Source organism: Nelumbo nucifera, chromosome 3 (assembly GCF_055504915.1).
Source record: "Nelumbo nucifera cultivar China Antique chromosome 3, China Antique-T2T, whole genome shotgun sequence".
Classification (NCBI taxonomy): domain Eukaryota; kingdom Viridiplantae; phylum Streptophyta; class Magnoliopsida; order Proteales; family Nelumbonaceae; genus Nelumbo; species Nelumbo nucifera.
Window position 1 is genome coordinate 84112504 of NC_142651.1, and position 19454 is coordinate 84131957.

General features: G+C 38.0%; 1 protein-coding gene across 3 annotated transcripts in view; it reads left to right on the forward strand.

The window, feature by feature from the left end:
• The window catches only part of LOC104585971 (putative callose synthase 6), an 80638-nt gene that overhangs the window by 10501 nt on the left and 50683 nt on the right, over nucleotides 1-19454 (forward strand). For all 3 annotated transcript variants that reach the window (XR_733382.3, XM_010243036.3, XM_088899608.1), the window contains exons 6-17: nucleotides 44-184; nucleotides 11047-11121; nucleotides 11229-11320; nucleotides 11445-11568; nucleotides 12618-12752; nucleotides 12834-12907; nucleotides 13000-13087; nucleotides 15327-15449; nucleotides 15575-15692; nucleotides 16075-16406; nucleotides 16505-16557; nucleotides 16638-16698. Coding sequence is in view for 2 of the 3 variants with exons in the window: in XM_010243036.3 (XP_010241338.1) it covers nucleotides 44-184; nucleotides 11047-11121; nucleotides 11229-11320; nucleotides 11445-11568; nucleotides 12618-12752; nucleotides 12834-12907; nucleotides 13000-13087; nucleotides 15327-15449; nucleotides 15575-15692; nucleotides 16075-16406; nucleotides 16505-16557; nucleotides 16638-16698 (1416 nt within the window). In the remaining variant the exon portion in view is untranslated. The remainder of the gene's footprint in view (nucleotides 1-43; nucleotides 185-11046; nucleotides 11122-11228; nucleotides 11321-11444; nucleotides 11569-12617; nucleotides 12753-12833; nucleotides 12908-12999; nucleotides 13088-15326; nucleotides 15450-15574; nucleotides 15693-16074; nucleotides 16407-16504; nucleotides 16558-16637; nucleotides 16699-19454) is intronic.

The window sequence follows — 19454 nt, forward strand, 5'->3', positions numbered from 1 at the left end:
TTTTGACACGACTGAGCTTCATTTTTTTTCACTGGAAGCACAGATCAAAGCAGCACTCAATGCTTTACGTAAGGTGGATCATCTTCCCAAGCCAAGTGTTCAGTCACCATCTAATGATGCAGAGGACAGAGATAAATCTATCAATGATTTGCTTGACTGGCTTTCGTTATATTTTGGGTTTCAGGTAATGGCATTGGCAGTCAAATTCCCTATTGATGCAATGTTTCATTGTTGCTTTACATCAACAGATCAATCATCAATATATTTACTATTTTGCTTAATTCTGAAAGTGTGGTTCCATGATGTTTTCCTTTAGAGTGGTAAGGTGTCCATAACAATGAACCAAAATATCAATCTGCTATGTGCACAATCATTATTCTAAAACTTAAAAATTTTACTTGCTAACTGTTGATTCAAATTGATCTTTTACTCTGTCAAATTAATTCTACTATAACGGTTGATTCTAGTTTATAAATAAAAAGTAAAGAAGAAAGCTGAAGAGAAGAGAAAAAGGAAAAGAAGGTGCAAGCTAGCTTGCTGGTAAAGTCTTTGGTTGGTTGTAACAGAGACTTGGGATGGAATCCTGTCTTCACCAGAAGGTTGTGGCGGGGCAGGTTGGGGGGGGGGGGTGTGAGAGAAATTGGTGGTGAGAACAAAAACTGTTTCTTTCCTCAATGAACTGGTATAGAAAGATAGGAAGATCTAATAACATGGGTAAAATGATAATACCACACATACATAAAGCTGGCACATAATCTTTAACTAAAATGATATAAATAACTTGCTTGCACACCCTACCCACTTGCACACCCTCTCTCTCTCTCTCTCTCTCTCTCTCTCTATATATATATATATATATATATATAAAGTCGAAATGATAGTGTTGAAGCTCCTGGGCCTCCCTTTCAATCTCTGAGCGGTAAGAAGGTTCGAGAGTATTGTGAATGCCATTGGAGGGACTCTGGTTAATTTTGATATTCAGGATCTTCGTGCTGCAAGAATTGGAATCACAAGGGTGTGTCCTGAAGCTATACCCAGAGCTGTGAAGTTGCAAGTGGATGGTCATTGGCACAGGGTTTGGATTGCGTCAGAAACTGAAGCATCGCTTTAGAGGACCAACAGAGAGCTTGAGGAAGATGATGACGTGGCGAGTCGGCTCCCAGGTGGAAGAAGAGGAGAGGGAGTGTGGGGAGCTTGAGATCAGGGGAGTGGAACTGAATCGGAATGTTGGAATTCTGTGAATGAGTCTTGTCTGCTCTAAAGTAGTTATGAAGAAGACAGAGCGGTGGTGCTGAGAATAGATGGGCGGGGTGGGTCTTATCCATCGGGTTGTTGATTCAGGTCGTGGGGGTCGATTGGCCCAAAAAGAGAAAGGTCAAGGCCAACTAATGTAAACAACCCACCTCCTTTGCACGTGACCTCTAAGGAGTTGAGGTGTTGAGTTTAATGGACGATAACTCTGGTCCATTTTCTTCCCCTTTGAGGACTGTTCATGTTTCTCATCTAAGTTTCAGGAGACCAAAAAAGAAATTTTCATGGGGCTGGCAGGTCAATGGAGGTAGAATGATGAGGAAGGATATGACCATGGTTTTGAGGGCAGAAAAGGTTATAGCTTTTAAACATAACATTTCAAGAACCTTTGGCAGCCATGGCAAGAGGAAGAAGGAGTCTAGGGAGTGGGTGATTTTGAAGTTCATGAGCTTGGAAAATTTAAGTCATTCTAATGGTTTGAAAGTTAAAGCATGTTCAGAGAAGATAGTCCCCCAAGTTTTACTATGGGATACTGAAGGAGGCGGTTCACAAAGAGCTACTGTCAAGGACTTAACCGTTAATGCCAAGAAAGATTTTTGTAGAATATCAGATGGGGTAGAGTCTGGTGATGGAATGTCAGAAAGTGTCGAAATGGAAGAAAATTCTGGTAAGGAAGGAAATCCTAGAAAGGATATGTGTTTCATCGCCTTTGAGAATAAGACTATCTCCTTTGATTCTAGCAGCAGGGATCTGAATCAGGATTTGGGAAGTGAGTCAAGGGACGCGATATCTAAGGAGTCTAAAGAGGCAGGTTTGGCAACTTTGGTCTTCGTTGGAAAGTTGGGGGTGGACTTAGGAAGGAGAAGAGGTGAAGGTGTCTCAAAGCTGTCTAATTCCGAGAACCCCATGCAGGGGAGTTGAGAAGATTAAGTGGATCCAGCAATGGGCAGCTTTTTCATCATCTCAAGGGAGGATTGGTCAGGGACGGTCCCTGCTGTAGATTCAAGAGAATGTACAAGAGGAAAGGAACTAAAGCTAAATCTAGAGTCCTGAATTGTTTGAAAGACAGAGGACATGCATACTGTTTAGAGGCTGATTCAAACAGAAAGGCTCAGGGCAGAATTTCAAATATTCAAATTGATGAAGCATCTATAGGGGAGAGGGAAAAACGGAATATGATAAAGTCCTCTGAAAGGAATTTGGAGGAAGAGAAAGATGTTGGGAAGAAGGTTGTGAAGGAGAAGACTGTTGATTCAGGGGTGAAGATTGTGAGAAATGGAACGTCAAAAGATTCTTTGGAAACCGAAGTCCAAGACGAGGCTGGAGAGGAAAGAAGAGAATGGGAGAGGGAGATAGAGGGGAATAAAGTTGAAGGAATCCCCGAGGTAAATAGCTCCGAGAAAGGAAAGGGGGCATTGATCAACTAGTAGACAGACAGATAACTGTGGGGAAATCTCTTGCCCTTTTCTTCTTGGGGGGAGAAGCGGTGGTGAGGAAGGCAATCAAACACTTTGAACAAAATAGAAGGCAGGAAAATAACAAGAGGAAAGCAACTGGGGAAGGGGGTGAGAAATGGGAGGCTTTAAATCTCGTTGATGAAGAGTGAGGGGAAATGTTGGTAATGTCATAGGTGAAGGGAGAGATCTGGAGTTCATTTGGCAGCTTTGAGGTGGTGCTTGGATTCAATCAATTTTCTCAAGAGATTGATTCAAGATATGGGTTTTCGCTTCTTTTTGTATTCTAGTTTGGGGTTGTAAGATGTTCAGGGGTCTTATTGTAGGGGGTGGGGTGTACATGGGTCAGCCTCCATATTTTCAGGCCAAAGAAATTGAGGAGAAAACTTGCCGCCTTAAGAACTCCCTAAATTGATTAAAGAAGTTGCCTAGGGATTGATTTGGAAGGTTTGGTAATGTGGTTAAACATGTTGGTTTTAAGCAGTCTATAATGATCATACTCTCTTTGTTAAGAGAGATGAAGAGTTGATAGCAGTTTTTGTGTATGTGGATGACATTGTCATCATTGGAAGCTAGGAGTTAGAGACAGAGAAACTAAAGGAGTTTTTGGAATCATGATTTGAAGTAAAAAATTTAGGTCCACTGAAGTACTTTCTTGGAATCAAAGTCGTTAGATCTAATAAAGGCATCTTCGTTTCTTGAAGGAAGTACATTTTAGATCTTCCTAAGAACACTAGAAAGTTGAGGATCAAACTGGCCAACACCCCCACTGAGACCAATCATAGATTTGGGGAGACTGTTGGTGAGCCTCTTTCTAATATTAAGCAATTTTGGAGACTTGTTAGTAGACTGATATCTTTCTATGAAAAGGCCAAATCCAAATATTGCTTATGCTGTGAGAGGTCTTGGCTACCATATGCATTCTCCCAGGACCACACACCTTGTAACAATAGAATGAGTTCTTAAATACTTGAAGAACACTATGGGAGAGGTATCTTTTTCTCTTAACATAGGCACTTGAAAGTAGATGTTTATATAGATGTAGATTGGGATGGATCAGTTGCAGATGGGAGATCCCCACTAGGCTACTATACCTTTGTTGGAGCCTTGGAGAGTTGGAGATACTTTGGTAACATGGATAAGTAAGAAGCAAATATATATTTTTGAAAAGTAAAAATAAATTCCATTAAAAACACAGAGAATACAAGAGGAAGGTGATAAGATATCGCTCGAGAGAAGGGAGAAAAAACTAAGGCACAGCCTAATACATGACCGGCACAAACTACAGCAATCTAAGAAAAGAACAAAAGCACCTCTAGGACTAGACCCTTAGCCAGGCGCTAACTCACAATGCCCTCCAGATTCGGAAGAAAAAAAGCCAAGCGAAACAGAACACTTGTCTGATAAAGACTATAATCCGTCTACCTTTCAATGTAAATTCAATAAGAAAAGAAGATAGAGAATAGAAGAAGAGAAGAGAATAGGGAGAAGAGAAAACCGAAGAAGAGAAAATGGAGAAAGAGTGTGGTGGTTAGAGTTGCTGCCCTACTCAGCTATTTATATGTTTGCATTCTGAAAACATAGTGAAGTTCCACTAATGCTCCTGTTACCTACATAAACAATACAACTAACATAAACTACCATAACTAACATAAATACGTCAAACATAAAGAACATAAAACAAACATGCAGCAGTTGGGACCACATTAATAATTATTGCTCTACATCTCTACACTCCCCCTCAAGTTGGGAATAGATATTAGTCATTCCCAACTTGCGTAAATCTGTTTCCAACTTGATCATTGTAACTGCCTTAGTGAAGGGATCAGCAAGCTGCATATCAGAGGCAATGTATGGAAGACACTTTTGGAGAAGCAACTCTCTCTTTAATAAAGTGCCGATTCACTTCAATATGTTTAGTTTTGTCATGTTGTACTGGATTATAAGCAATGTTAATGGCAACTTGATTATCACAATACAACATTAGGGGCTTCTCATATGCAATGTCCAACTCCTCAAATAAGGATCTCAACCATTACACCTCAGCCACACTATTAGCCATGGATCTGTACTCAACTTCAACATTGGAACGGACAATAACATTTTGTTTCTTACTTCTCTAAAAAACAAGATTTCCCCCCTGCAAAAGCACAATACCCATAGGTAGATCTCCTATCATCTACACACCCAGCCTAATCAACATCTATGTATACTTCTATCTTCATGTGACCATTATTTTTGAAGAGTATGCATCTACCTAAACATCTCTTCAAGTATGTAAGTATCCTCTCAATTGCAAGAAGGTGAGTAATTCTAGGGAAATGCATATACTGGCTAACAACACTGACTGCATAAGAAATGTCTGATTGTGTTAGGCAAAGATAAAGGAGTTTCCCAAACGACCGTTGAAACATAACTTTGTCTTTAAGGGGCTCTCCATCTTTTGCACTTATCCTATGGTTTTGTTCAATAGGTGTGTCGGCAGGTTTAACTCCTAGCTTTCCAGTTTCTTCCAAAAGATCAAGAACATACTTCCTTTGGGAGACAAAAATCTCATGTTTAGACCGAGCTACCTTAATGCCTAAGAAATAACATAGTTCTCCCAAGTCTTTGACTTCAAAATCTTGGTGAAGCAATTACTTAAGAGAGTTAATCTCATTAATATTACTCCTTGTTACCACAATATCATCCACATATATAGCAAGTAGAGTCAAAGAGTCCATTTTCTTAATGAAAAGGGTGTGATTTGATTGGGCTTGCATATAGCCAAAATTTTCAAGAACTAGTCTAAATCTATCAAACCAGGTTCTTGGAGACCATTCCAGTCCATATAAAGCCTTATTCAGCTGGCATACCTTCTTCCCTGCTTCTGTACTATAGAATCTAGGAGGTAACTCCTCCGTGTACACCTCTTCTTGTAGAACATCATTGAAGAAGGCATTCTTAACATCCATTTGGAACAATGGCCATGAGAAATTTGCTACAACAGATAGTAAAAATAGTGTTCATCTTGGCTACTGGTGCAAAAGTTTCCAAATAGTCTATGCCATAAGTTTGTGTAAACCCTTTGCAACCAATCTGACCTTGTATCTCCTAACAGAGCCATCAACATTATGCTTCACTGTAAACACCCATTTACACCTAACCAATTTCTTCCCTTCAGGCTGATCAACTAACTCCAATGTATTGTTTTTAATAAGAGCATCCATTTCTACCTTCATTGCATCCTTCTACTTAAGTATTGACAAGGCTTTCTGTACTATTCTAGGAATAGAAATAACAGTAATGAATGCCAAAAAAGATTTATAGGATGGAGACAGATGATCTTAAGAATGAAACTAGGAAATACAATGAGCAGTAGATGAAGTACAACAGTGCTTCCCTTCGCGGACTACAATTAGAAGATCAAGATCATTTGAAGGAGGTGAAGGCTCAACAATGGGAGGTATCTCATCTGTAGTGCTAGGTAAAAGAGTTGTTGTACTTGGATCTGGAGCTGTAGAGGAAATTGGAGTTGGCCTGGACTGTTGAGGATTGAAATCAACTTGCCTCCATTGCTTGTGAAACACCCTCAAATCCCTACACTTTTGACTACCCTCTTCACTACACTCCCCTTCAGTGATTGGGATAGGTAATGGAACTTTTGATGTAGGAGAACCCATATCCCTACTCTCCCCCCGAGAAGAAACTCTATGACAATAGGGTACATTCTCAAAGAACGTGACATCTATAGACATCGTTTCCTAGAAACAGGTTCATAGCAACAATATCCGTTTTGATTTTGTGCATACCCAAGAAATATACACTTGGCAGCTTTGGGATCAAATTTGGAGTGATTAGGCCCAAGAATTTGAACAAAACAAGTACATCCAAAGGTCTTAGGGGAATACTAAACAAGTCCTTATTGGGATATAATAGGTTAAATGGAACTTTCATGTCTAAGACCTATGAAGGAACTCGGTTGATGAGATACACAGCTGTATGGATAGCATCCTCCCAAAAACACATGGGAACATTGGAGTATAGCATAATGCTTCTAACCACCTCCAATATAGGCATGTTCTTCTTCTTAGCAACCCCATTTTGTTGAGTTGTACTGGGATAGGTACTCAGATGGATAACCCCATGGTTAAGGAAATATAAAGCTAAGGGTTTTGAAAAATACTCTTTAGCATTATCTAATCAGAGAATTTTGATTTTGACTCCAAATTGGGTCAAAACCATCTGATGGAAAGCCTGAGTCAGGGTAGGGACCTCATTTCGAGAGTGCATAAGATAATCCATGAGAAATGAGTATAGTCATCAACAAACAACAGAAAATACTTGTATCCCTCCATAGTAGTAAATGCGACATGGCCCCCAAACATTAGTAGGTACAATTTCAAAAGGAACAATGCTTCTTTTATTGCTAAAAGGATAAGTTGTTCTACAATGCTTTGCAAGTTCACAACTCTCACATTTTAAACTAGACACCTGGACTGACTCAAATAAACTCTTGAAAGACCTAAAAGATAAATGACCTAACCGATTATGCCAAAGCATAATCTAACTCACAGACTGAGAAACAAATAATCCCCTAACTTCTTGATCTTTCCCATGTGGATGCCCAAGTAAGTAGATTCCATTCGTCTCACGACCATTCCCAATCACATTCTTTGTCTTTAGATCCTGAAAAACACACTGATTAGGAAAGAAAGTCACTGAATAGTTTTGATTTTTAGTGATGCTACTAACTGAAACTAAGTTAGGGATCTTATGTATCCCTTGCCAGAGATGGGAACAAGGGATCCATCAGCAATGGACACTTTGTCTCTGCCAAAGGATAAGCAATAAGTAGTAAACAGGGAGGATAAGCCAGTCATATGGTCAGAGGCACTTGAATCTATAACCCAACAAGGTCCATTGTTACCTAGGGATAAAGCATGATATGCTGAAACTTTTGTACCTGAATGAGCAAAGGCTGAGGTAGGAGTGGCAGATGTTGTAACCGATGGCTGAGATGAGGGTGCTGAAGTGCAAACTTCACTTTCTAACTGAGTTAGAGTAGCTCGGACAGTAGCTAAAGTGTTTAGGGATGTGGATCTTGTGCTAGAGGAGGATGCACCATCAGTAGTAATAGCCACATTGGCATACCCCTTTTGTTTTTGAGCTTTGCTGGAATTAGATGTGGATACAATTTCTAACAAGTGTCCCTGGTATGCTCCGGCTTTTTGCAATGATCACACACTAACTCCCTCATATCTTCCTTCTTTATATCCCCCTTTCCTTGTCACCCTAAACTTTGGTTTCACTGCTGCTAAAGCTGATTCCATAGGCTGAAATTACGACATAATATTTCTCCTACTTTCTTCACTGTGTACTAGAGAATTGGCCTAAGACAAGTCACACTCTCTCTGGTGAGAAGTTGTTGCCTTAAAATATCATATTTTGAATTCAGACCAGCTAGGAATTTAAAAACCCTATTGGTTTCAATAGGTTTTCTATATGTTGTATCCTTCTGATTTTCCCACTCAATTGTCTCTAGGTGATCAATTTCATATCATAAAGATTTCAAGGTAGAGAAGTAAACGGACATTGGTTTCTCTGCGTGCTTGAGATTATTTACTTCACATTTCAGTTCATAGGCCCCCACAACATTAAGAGGTTGGGAGTAAGTTTCTTTCATGATTTCCCAAATCTCCTTAGCATTTTTTGCCCACAAATAGTTTCGGCTAATGTGGGGCTGCATAGAATTTCATAACCAAATCATGACCAAATAGTTTCCCTGAACCCATTTGGCATATGATGGGCCTTCCTTGGCTGGTTTCTTAATATCCCCCATCACATAGCCTAATTTCTCTCTATCCCCAATGGCCATCAAATCTGACTGAGCCCATTCCGAGTAATTAGAGCCATCAAATCTGACAGTGGTGATCTGAAAAGTGTTTTTAGTCATGTTTCCAGCCTCCAAAACACCTTGCCCTCAAGTCTTCAACTTAGTTCCTTCCATCTCTATTAAGAGGTTTATCAAAATCTCTCAATTCTCAGCAAGAAACCACAGATACAACCCTTCTCTATGCTGAAACAGATCTAACAGTCAATTTGAAATGCTGAAACAGGTCTAACAATCACCCAGAATTTGCTAACAGTCAGAATACTAAAGCTGAAATCAGAAAGCTGATTGTAGGGCTAGGAAAACCCTAGAAGAAATTCTGAGAAACCAGAAATCTTTCAACTGCTCCTTCCAGATAAGTCTAATCTGTCTCTGATTGGTGTCAATCTCAAAGAAAAACAAAACTTACCCAGAAAAAGCTGATTGCCACTTCCAATCCTCAGATTGAACCCTAGGAAGTTCTCATGTAATCGGCTGGATCAGACACACATGAGAAACCCTAGGTTGGCTTTGATACCAACTTGTCTGATAAAGACTGTAATCAGTCTACCATTCAATAAGAAAAGAAAGACCGAGAATAGAAGAGAAAACCGAAGAAGAGAAAATAGAGAAAGAATGTGGTGGTTAGAGTTGCCGCCCCACTCAGCAATTTATATGTTTGTAATCTAAAAACATAGTGAAGTTCCACTAATGTCCCTGATGCCTACATAAACAATACAACTAACATAAACACAACAAACATAAATAACATAAAACAAACATGCAGCAGTGGGGACCACATTAATAATTATTGCTCTACATCTCTACAAGAACCCTAGTCTTCCCTTCAAACACTTCCTCCTGCCCAACTGTATCTTCATCCTACTTCTCCCTACCTCCAGTTGCACCTTTCTTCAATCTTTCTTCCCTCTTCGTCCTCTCAAAGTCTTCAAAGGCTTTCCTGGCAAACTCCTCACCACCCCAAAAGAACAAGCCAAGGCTTTTATCGATCTCTACATTTCTTACAAGGAACTCTTTCAATTAGAGCAGAATCGCTCTCCCTAATTTCTTCATGGGAAGTCCCCTCCTGAATACCCGTGTTTGAGACAACCGGAGAATCCTCGTTAATAGATGCTTTGGTTGTCGACGTAATGATCTTACTTCCTCTTCTCTTATATATCCTCTTGAAGTTTTTCGTGGAGCCAGCTCCCACCAACCCAAGTTTCAGCCGAGAGAAAACTTTGGTGACATGACCTGTATGAGAGTATCATGCTCCATTAACTCCACGAGATTTTTTGAGGTAACTGCTTTGTCTGCTCCCAGACTTTTTCAGCCTCCTCCATCCTACCTAAATCCACCCCTAATCTTTCAATCACCACCTCCTCATGGAGCCAGCGAACTGCAACATTTTCTTCAGCTTGGGAAAGGGCGCAAACCAGGCCCAAGTCAACAATTCCTCCATTGCCACAACCTAAGGCGTCTGCTGAATCCGCAGCAGCAACCCCTTTCGAATTCTCCCACAAGTCACCCCTCCCCACCTTCCCAATGTTTCGAAAATCAATCATCCCCGTCCCACCGACCCCACTATCATCAATTGCTAGTTTTATTCCGGAAATGCCCTCATCTTCAACCTCTTCCTTTGACAATTCCAAAAAATCTAACCATCCACTAGGGTAAGTCCCTTCCACCACGATTCTTAGGTCAAAAGGTTCTCCACCAAAATGAAGCAGCAATGAAGCTGGGACGAGATGTACTTGGTCAGAATTGGTCAATGTAAAGAAGGTTCTTATTGAGATACGAACCACGATTCTAGTCTTGAAGCCAAACACAATACAAAAATTCATCAATGCAAAACCAAACCGAGTTTGCATTTTCATCAACCCAACATATTTGCATTTACACTTACCAAAAGCAGCCCAAGGGTGTAGTGAGTCTTCTTTTTTATATTAATTTTTGTAATAAGTTGGGAATGAAAGATATATACGACCCAACTGGAGGAGTGTTGGTAGTTGTAACTTTAGCATACCCAAGGGTATAATACTAGTCATTTTACTTTTATGACACTCTAATATATAAGACAAAATAGGCACCGCTTTGATTCTCTCAAAGCTGTCCTTTTCTTCTTTGTTTTTTCTTTTTTTCCAATCAGACTATAAACTCTTTTGCCATTGATCAGAAAAAAACTGATCCAATGTTTGAGTTCTCACTAATATTGGAGCCCAATTATCTTTCACCTTCTTTTAAATGGTGAAGAATATTCCATATTTTATTTTTGACTTTAAAAGAGTTCTCCAAGTTGTGTAATAAAAGGAATTTGATCAGGCCATTTTTGGAATATTCCTGGACACGATCCATGTAAACAACCCTGAGATAACCTAGTTTGCTCCTAAAGTTTTTACTACATGTCATTGTCATCTGCATAGAAAACAAAAAGCTTGTGCCTTGTGTCCTCTAATGAATTCTGTTTTCTGTAATATTTTGGAATTGAAGAAAGGAAATGTGGCAAACCAGAGGGAACACTTGATATTGCTACTTGCAAATATTGCATTAAGGACTAAAGCCCAGGTGATTCTCCCTTCAGTGCATGTCTAATTTTGCTGCGATCTATTTACCTTGTATCTTTCTAGATATGTGGTCCTTTCATTATTGAAATAGAATATGAATTCTTGCAGCTGGATGATGCCACCGTACAACATTTGTTGGATAAGATCTTCAAAAATTATCGGTCATGGTGTAATTACGTTCATCGTGAATCAAACCTCAAGTAAGTAGCTTGTTGCAAATACCTTCAAAATTGTATTGGAATTGTTACTGTTTTCTTTATTATGATTTTACTACTTTAAATCTGGATATCCTTATTCATTAAGTCCATTGTTTTCCTTTTCCAGGTTTCCAAAGGATACTGGCAAGCAACAGTTACAGCTTCTCTACATTGGACTGTATCTTCTTATTTGGGGTGAAGCTTCAAATATTCGGTTCATGCCGGAATGTATTTGCTATATATTCCATCATGTAAGTTTTCTTTTGCTAGTAAAGAGCATGAAGGTTCTTATTGATATCCCAAAATTTAAGATACGATGCTGCATTCAGCTAGCCAATAAAGTGATTGGTGGATGTCCTAGCCAAGCAAGGAGCAGGCAGAGTTTATTCTGGGCTAATTTGTAATCTGTTGTAACCTGGGTCACTACATTGCTGAAACTGTAAAACTCTTGTACTGTAATCAGTAATTAATGAATTAATAAATTTTTATTTTCTGACAAAAAAAAAAGATTTTCTGGTTCTTGGGCCTTCCCTGATATACAACAATTTCCATTCATATAAAAGGGCTAGTACTCTTAATGTTTATATCTCTAGGTTTCCTTAAATTTATGTTTGTATCAACTTGATAATTTACCTATTAGAAAAGTTTCTCTCTCATGCTACAAAGTATCTTAACAAGGCAAGGAGCCAAGGATTTAATTAACAGGACAAAGAACAAATAACATAATAAAATGGAAATAATTAATCTGTCTTTTTTTTGCAAAACATATAGAATTTGCTTTGCACTATACTTGAAGTTGCAAAATAAAGAAAAAAAAACTTAAGGACATTGGGTTTTAAGTTGGAAGGATAAAAAATTGAGAAATGTGGAATATGGAAGCTTAAAATGGCTCATCAGTACATCACTGTTGCTCAATGAAATCTTGAATTATTACTCAATTTATAGATTTTCTGAATCCTCCAACTTTTTCACAGCTTTGCATCTATAACTAATGATACTATATATTTAGTTCTAATAAAATCCCTACGAATTCCCACCTTCTAATCTTTTGATAGACCTGTTGACTATGACAACAATCATAACAATGCCTTTACTGAACCTTTCTAGATAATTATCTAGCCTTCTTCAAATTGGACAAGGTCCAATAGACTATATTCTACAAATCATACATGCCCAGATAATTATTGATGATCCAAACTCTTGATTTTTTTGCCTGACATTCTGCATATTAAAAACAATAATCCTTTATTATGTTTTTTAAACTGTTTTTGGCTAACCCTTTTCCGTTTTAAACAATAAGATGGCACATGAATTATGTGGAGTTTTGCATAGCAATGTGCATGAGGTCAGCGGAGGTACATTCCGATCAACACTCCAGGGTGAAGAGGCATTTCTGCGGAAGGTTGTAATGCCCATCTATCAGGTTATGCGCAAGGTAATGAACATCTTGTTGTTTCTTTTGTTATTTGACTCCTAGTTTCATATATTCATACCTCAGCATTGATGATGAAAAAAGGAAGCCAGGAAGAACAAAGCTGGCAGCAGTCACTCAAATTGGAGGAACTATGATGATCTAAATGAATATTTTTGGTAAGGATTTTATGGGATGCTTTATCTTTTTTGTGGTACTGGAAGGCAGCTGTATTAGATGATAATTGCTGAAAACTGTGATCCTTTTGCAGGTCAGACAAGTGTTTTAAGCTTGGGTGGCCAATGGACCTTAAAGCTGATTTTTTTGTGCGTTCAGATGAGCCACAAACTAGAAATGAGGTCTTCTAATCTTTCAAAAATTTATCTTTTTTGATAGAAAATTAGAATTTATTGAAGAAAGTATAAAATTAAGGCTTTGTGGACCAAGTAAAAATATTGCTGCTCCAAGATATACAAATTTTACATTAACCCCTAGAAAAACCAAAAGAAAAACTGTAATGAATAGCTTGAATATGATCTCTTGACTTCTTATACATTAATCCTCAAGCATCCAAACCACCAAGCTATGTCCCCTGGATACGGCAAGGACATGGCTGGACATGGTATTGGATATGACATTTACACATAAAAATGAAGTATCTGACATGATTTGAGACCCTCGTATATCCAGGTATTATAGCTGTTGTAACGAGTAAATATCTTAGGCTGGGCTTCTTATATATTGTTATTATGTTTTATTCTTTTGTTTGTGTAGTTGGACTTAAGTTATTGGGCCTATTTTAATATTTTTTTATTAGTCTTTTTCTGCTTCCTAATATGGGGCATAAAGGCATAATTGTACTTTAAAACATCATATAATATAAATACTAATAGTATGGCCACCCAGAGTAATTTTCTGCCTCGTATCTTTCCATTTTTCTTTCTTCTAACTCTTCTTTTCTTCTCTATTTTTGCTAAAGATTTGACTACATGGTATCAAAGAGATGTTATTCAGTCCTCCAAATCTGAGATTAGTTTCTGATTACAGCAACAAAAAGAAAAGAAAAGAAGGGGAAAAACAGTAGGAGGAAGGAGGTTGAGAAGAAGAGGAAGAAGAAGAGAGTTCGATAGATCTCTCTCTCCTCTCACTAATCTTTTATCAATCAGACTTAATCAAAGTTAATTACAAGCCTGCCCTTAAGTGGGCGGCCTTAAAACAAAAATAAAGAAAAGCTAGCAGGCCCATAAAGAAAGGCCCATTAACACATAAGTAATAAAAAGAACACTACTTAACAGGAGAACAAGCACTGGGGCCCATACGGCCCAGTCTCTCTACACTCCCCCTCAAGCTGAGCATAGATATCAATCATGCCTAGCTTGCTTATATAATGTATCAGCTTTCCTTTCGGAACACCTTTTGTCAAAACATCAGCTAGCTGTTCTTTGGAAGCAACAAATGGCAAGCAGACCTTCTTTGAAGCAACTCTCTCCCGTATAAAATATCTGTCAACCTCTATGTGTTTAATTCTGTCATGCTGGACTGGATTATGTGCAATGTTAATAACTGCCTGGTTATCACAATATAGCATCATTGGCTTCTCACAATCAATACCCAATTCGTCCAAAAGTGACCTAAGCTACGATAGTTCTGAAACTCCATATGCCATTGCCTTGTACTCTGCCTCAGTTGAGGATCTAGCCACTACAGATTGCTTCTTACTCCATGAAACAGTGTTCTCTGCCACCATAGCACAGTATCCTAAAGTAGATCTCCTATCATCAATACATCCAGCCTAGTCAGCATTAGTGTATGCTTCCAACTTCATGTGTCTATGCTTAGCAAACAAGATACCCTTCCCTAGAGTAACTTTCAGGTAACATAAAACCCTCTCTGTAATTGCTAAATGCATATCTTTGGGGGAATGCATGAACTGGCTAATAACACTCATTGCATAAGAAATATCTGGCCGGGTCATGAAAAGATATAACAACTTCCCAAGCATCTCTAAAACCCCGATCCATGGTTTCAAATGTCGCTAATGTCACCCGACATATTCGGAAATGTCGACCAAATTGGTCCAAATAACAAAAAAAATGCAGTTTTTCCTATTATGTTGACAGGATGTCAACTAATTTCGATAAGATGTCAACTAATGTACATTAATAATATTTCCATTAATAATTTCTATTTAATATTTCAAACAAAATATTTATAAAAAATAATTAACAAAATATAAAAACAAAAGAATAAATTAATTACTTTATAATATAAAACATAAAATATTTTTCAAGTAATAAAATATTAACTAGTTAGTATTTTTTAAAATATTTATTAAAATCAGAAAATGTTTATTAAATTTTATAATAAATCATATTCTACATTTAATATAAAAAATCAGAATAAATTTAATAACTTTTATACTAAATCATAATTTATTATAAATTTAGTACTAAAAATCATAATAAATTCATTAAGTTTTATAAGAAATCAGAATTTATCATAATCTTAATACTACAAAAAGGAGAATCAGTTTATTAAATCAGAATTTAATAACTTTTATATGCACTTTCTCAAGTCAATGTATGCATTTCTTTTCAGCGACCGAATTCTTTCGTTGCTGAAAAGAGGAAGCCCAAGACAAATTTTGTTGAAGTTCGTACCTTTTGGCACCTTTTCAGAAGTTTTGATCGAATGTGGATATTCTTTATATTAGCTTTCCAGGTATACTCAATGTGGATCAAAATCAAGTCGGTTTATCTTATTGCTTGCAATTCAAAAAGCCATTTTTTTTTGTATGTTGTTATCCCTTTTTGGTATTTCAGTCTATTTTCTTTGTTGGTCTTCAGGCGATGCTAATTATTGCTTGGAATCCTTCTGGGTCTCTTGCTGCTTTCTTTGATGAGGATGTATTTAAAAGAGTATTGAGTATTTTTATAACTTCTGCTTTGCTCAATTTCTTACAAGGTATACTATCTCTTTAACTTCCTTGAGAACTCCTACTGCATATAGCTGTCTAGTGGTTTCTGTGGCAGTTGCAAGCAATGCTGTTAGACATAGACCAGATGAGGGCAGCCCAGTGCATGAGACACAGACCAGACAGAAAACCGGAAAACTCACTGGTTCATGCTTTTCCAGTAAATCAGCTGTTTATACCATTCAGACTGAAAACTGTCAAATAACTGGGATCAGGATAGTTCACAAGGTCACTGGTTTAATTGTCTTGTCTGGTGTGAGTCTGACAACACCGATTGCAAGTTCCTGCTGTTGACCAATTTCTGATTGAGACACCATAGTTTGTGTAACTTTACCATTTTTCTTATTATGATATACCATCTCTTATGTGCAGCTACTCTGGACATAATTCTTAATTGGAAAGCTTGGGGAAGTTTGAAGTTTACCCAAATTGCTCGGTACCTTCTGAAATTTATAGTTGCAGCTGTCTGGGTAGTAGTGCTGCCAATAGGCTATTCTAGCTCTGTGCAAAATCCCACAGGACTAGTAAGATTTTTCAGTGATTGGGTTGGTAATTGGCAAAACCAGTCATTTTATAACTATGCTATTGTGATATATGCCATTCCCAATATATTGGCTGCACTACTGTTCATGTTTCCATTTTTACGGAGATCCATGGAGCGTTCAAGTTCGCGGATTATTGCTTTTCTTATGTGGTGGGCCCAGGCAAGGCATCTCTTCCATCATCTCTTCTTCATTTTCTAGTTGCCTATACTTTTCATTAGTTGGTATCATTGCTTATTTAAACTTAAATTGTTTTACAGCCAAAACTGTATGTGGGAAGAGGCATGCATGAGGACGTATTCTCACTTCTCCGGTAAGTAATTGCACTGCACTAATTTCCAGGTTGTTCAGTTATTCATGTTTCTCTAACAAGATAACATTTTGTATGGTCAGATATACTCTATTCTGGATCCTTCTTCTAATCAGCAAGTTAGCATTCAGCTATTATGTTGAGGTGACTTTGTTCTCCTTTAAAATCTGTGCCATTACTAGAAAAAGGAAAAGATTTATATACTATATTGTTTTGTTTATCGACAAGACAACAATGTAAAGTTGCATGCATCAACAAAATGAAACGCTAAGATTTGCATCTAGAAGAAGATAAAACATCCTCTAACATCAACAGTCTGTTCAAAAGCTTAGATAAGGTATAAATGCCAATAGTCTCTTCAGACCATCCATGGTTACATTATTGTATCTTTGACTCTTTTCTTAATAAAGTGATACAAACTTGGAAGCAAAGAAAGAAGCTACTAGAACAAATCAGGAATGTTCTTTATGGACTGTTTGGGAGGAGAGAAATGCTAGAATCTTCAATGATAATGAGAGGGATGAGGCTGCTGTTTGGGATTGTATAATTAACAAGGCTATAAATTGGGCCAAAGCCTCGGACTTGTTATCACACTTCTCCTTTGATGACATTTGGAGGAATTGGGAACTTGTTGCAAAATGCTCTACTGTCAAGGACAAGCTTGTGGTAGATTGGAGGCCCCCTGAAGAAGGCTTTATCAAGCTAAATTTTGATGGCTGGTCTAGGTAATCCTAGGTCCTCTGGTATTGGAGGAGTGTTCAGAAATGCAGAAGGTTAGGTTATTGAACTATTATCTGGTCCCATTGGAGTGGGGGATGTTGTCAATGCAGAAATGCGAGCAATCTTACAGGGAGGAAAGATTGCTAGAGAGCTGAGCTATGAGAGATTGCTAGTTAAAGATGACTCTAAATTGGTAATTGGGTGGCTGAAGGAACTGTAGACAGTGGCTTGGTCCTATAGGGGGGCTTTGTGAAGATTCAAGTGGGAAGTGGCTAACCACAAATGTGATAATTAGTTTTCAATGGGAAAGGAGATCGACAAATGGGTTGGCAAATTTTTTTGCTAAGCAAGGGGTGCATAAGAATTAGTTATTTTGGGCTCAATTGTAAATTTGTTTTTTTGCCTTTGAGGCTGCATCCCAAACCTCTTTGTGGAAGCCATTATTGCGTATAGTAGAAAAGTTTGGAAGATCTGTTCTGATATAAAACCTGTTAAAGAAAGAAGAAAAGAAAGAGAAGGTTTATGCAGAGAAGAAAAGAGGAGAGAGATTGAAGAGAATGAGAGAAGCCAAAAATAGGTCTGGCTGCCCCTTTCATTAGCTTATATACTCACAAATAAAAACAGAGTACAAAGACAAGTATGCCCTTAGTAAGTCGGCTACTTGTAAGATCTAAATAAACACTCTTAACTTAAGCATAAACTAGTGGGCCTTGGGCCCAATAATTCCCTAACCATGCTATGTAAATAAAACAAGTGATATCAGCCCAAAACTCAAAACTCTCCCTCAAGTTGGGAATAGATGTCATACATTCCCAACTTGCGTAGATCATGCTCCAGCTTCTTTCTTGCAACACCTTTTGTAAGAACATCAACAAGCTGCAAGTCAGATGCAATATATGGTAAGCAAATTTCTCTAGATGTCATCCTTTCCCTTATAAAGTGTCTATCTACTTCTATATGCTTCATCCTATCATGCTAAACTGGGTTGTGGGTAGTGTTAATTGCTGCTTGATTGTCATAGTATAGCATCATAGGTTCTTCGGCGTCAACTCCAATCTCCCCTAACAAGGAATGGACCCAGAGGAGCTCTGAAACACCATGTGCCATGGCTTTGTATTCAACTTCTACACTTGACCTTGCCACAACTGTTTGTTTCTTACTCTTCCACAAAACTAGATTACCTCCAACAAAAGTGCAAACTCTTGATGCTGATATCCTATCATCTAAACACCCTGCCCAATTAGTATCTGTGTAAGCCTTTAACTTCAACTATCCATGGTCAACAAACAATATGCCTCTACCTAGGTGTCCCTTCAAATAGGAAAGTATCTTGTCAATCACCTCCCAATGTTGAACTCGTGGGGCATGCATGTATTGACTCACCACACTTACTACATAAGAGATGTTTGGTTGTGTCATACTTAAGTATAGCAACTGGCCCACTAATCTCTGATACCTTCCAACATCTTTCACTAGTTCACCTTCTGAAGCATTTATTCTGTGGTTCTGATCAATAGGTGTATCAATTGTCCTTGCCCCAAGTTTTCTCGTCTCTTATAGTAGATCCAAAACATACTTCCTCTGTGAGATGAAGATCCCATGCTTGGACCTTGTCACCTTAATGCTAAGAAAGTACTTCAGCTCCCCAAGATCCTTAATCTCAAACTCTTTGTGCAGATTCTTCTTCAAGGTATCAATCTCACTTAAATCATTTCTTGTGACTACAATGTCATTCACATACACTATTAAAACCTTGTCACCTCAATGCCCAGAAAGTACTTCAGCTCCCCAAGATCCTTAGTCTCAAACTCTTTGTGCAAATTCTTCTTCAAGGTTTCAATTTCACTTAGATCATTTCCTGTGACTACAATGTCATTCACATATACTAATAAAATTGGCACCAGTGACCCCCTCCTATTCACAAAAAGAGTATGATCAGATTGAGTTTGAGTATAGCCAAATACAACCAATGCACTTCTGAACTTGTCAAACCAAGCTTTGGGTGATTGCTTTAAACCATATAGAGACTTCTTCAATCTACATACCTTTCCTTTATCCACAATTCCACATCATTGTAAAAGCCAACTGGAAGGTCCATGTACACCTCCTCTTACAAGTCCCCATGAAGAAAAGCATTCTTCACATCAAGTTGGAAGAGTGGCCACTGGTGCAAAAGTCTC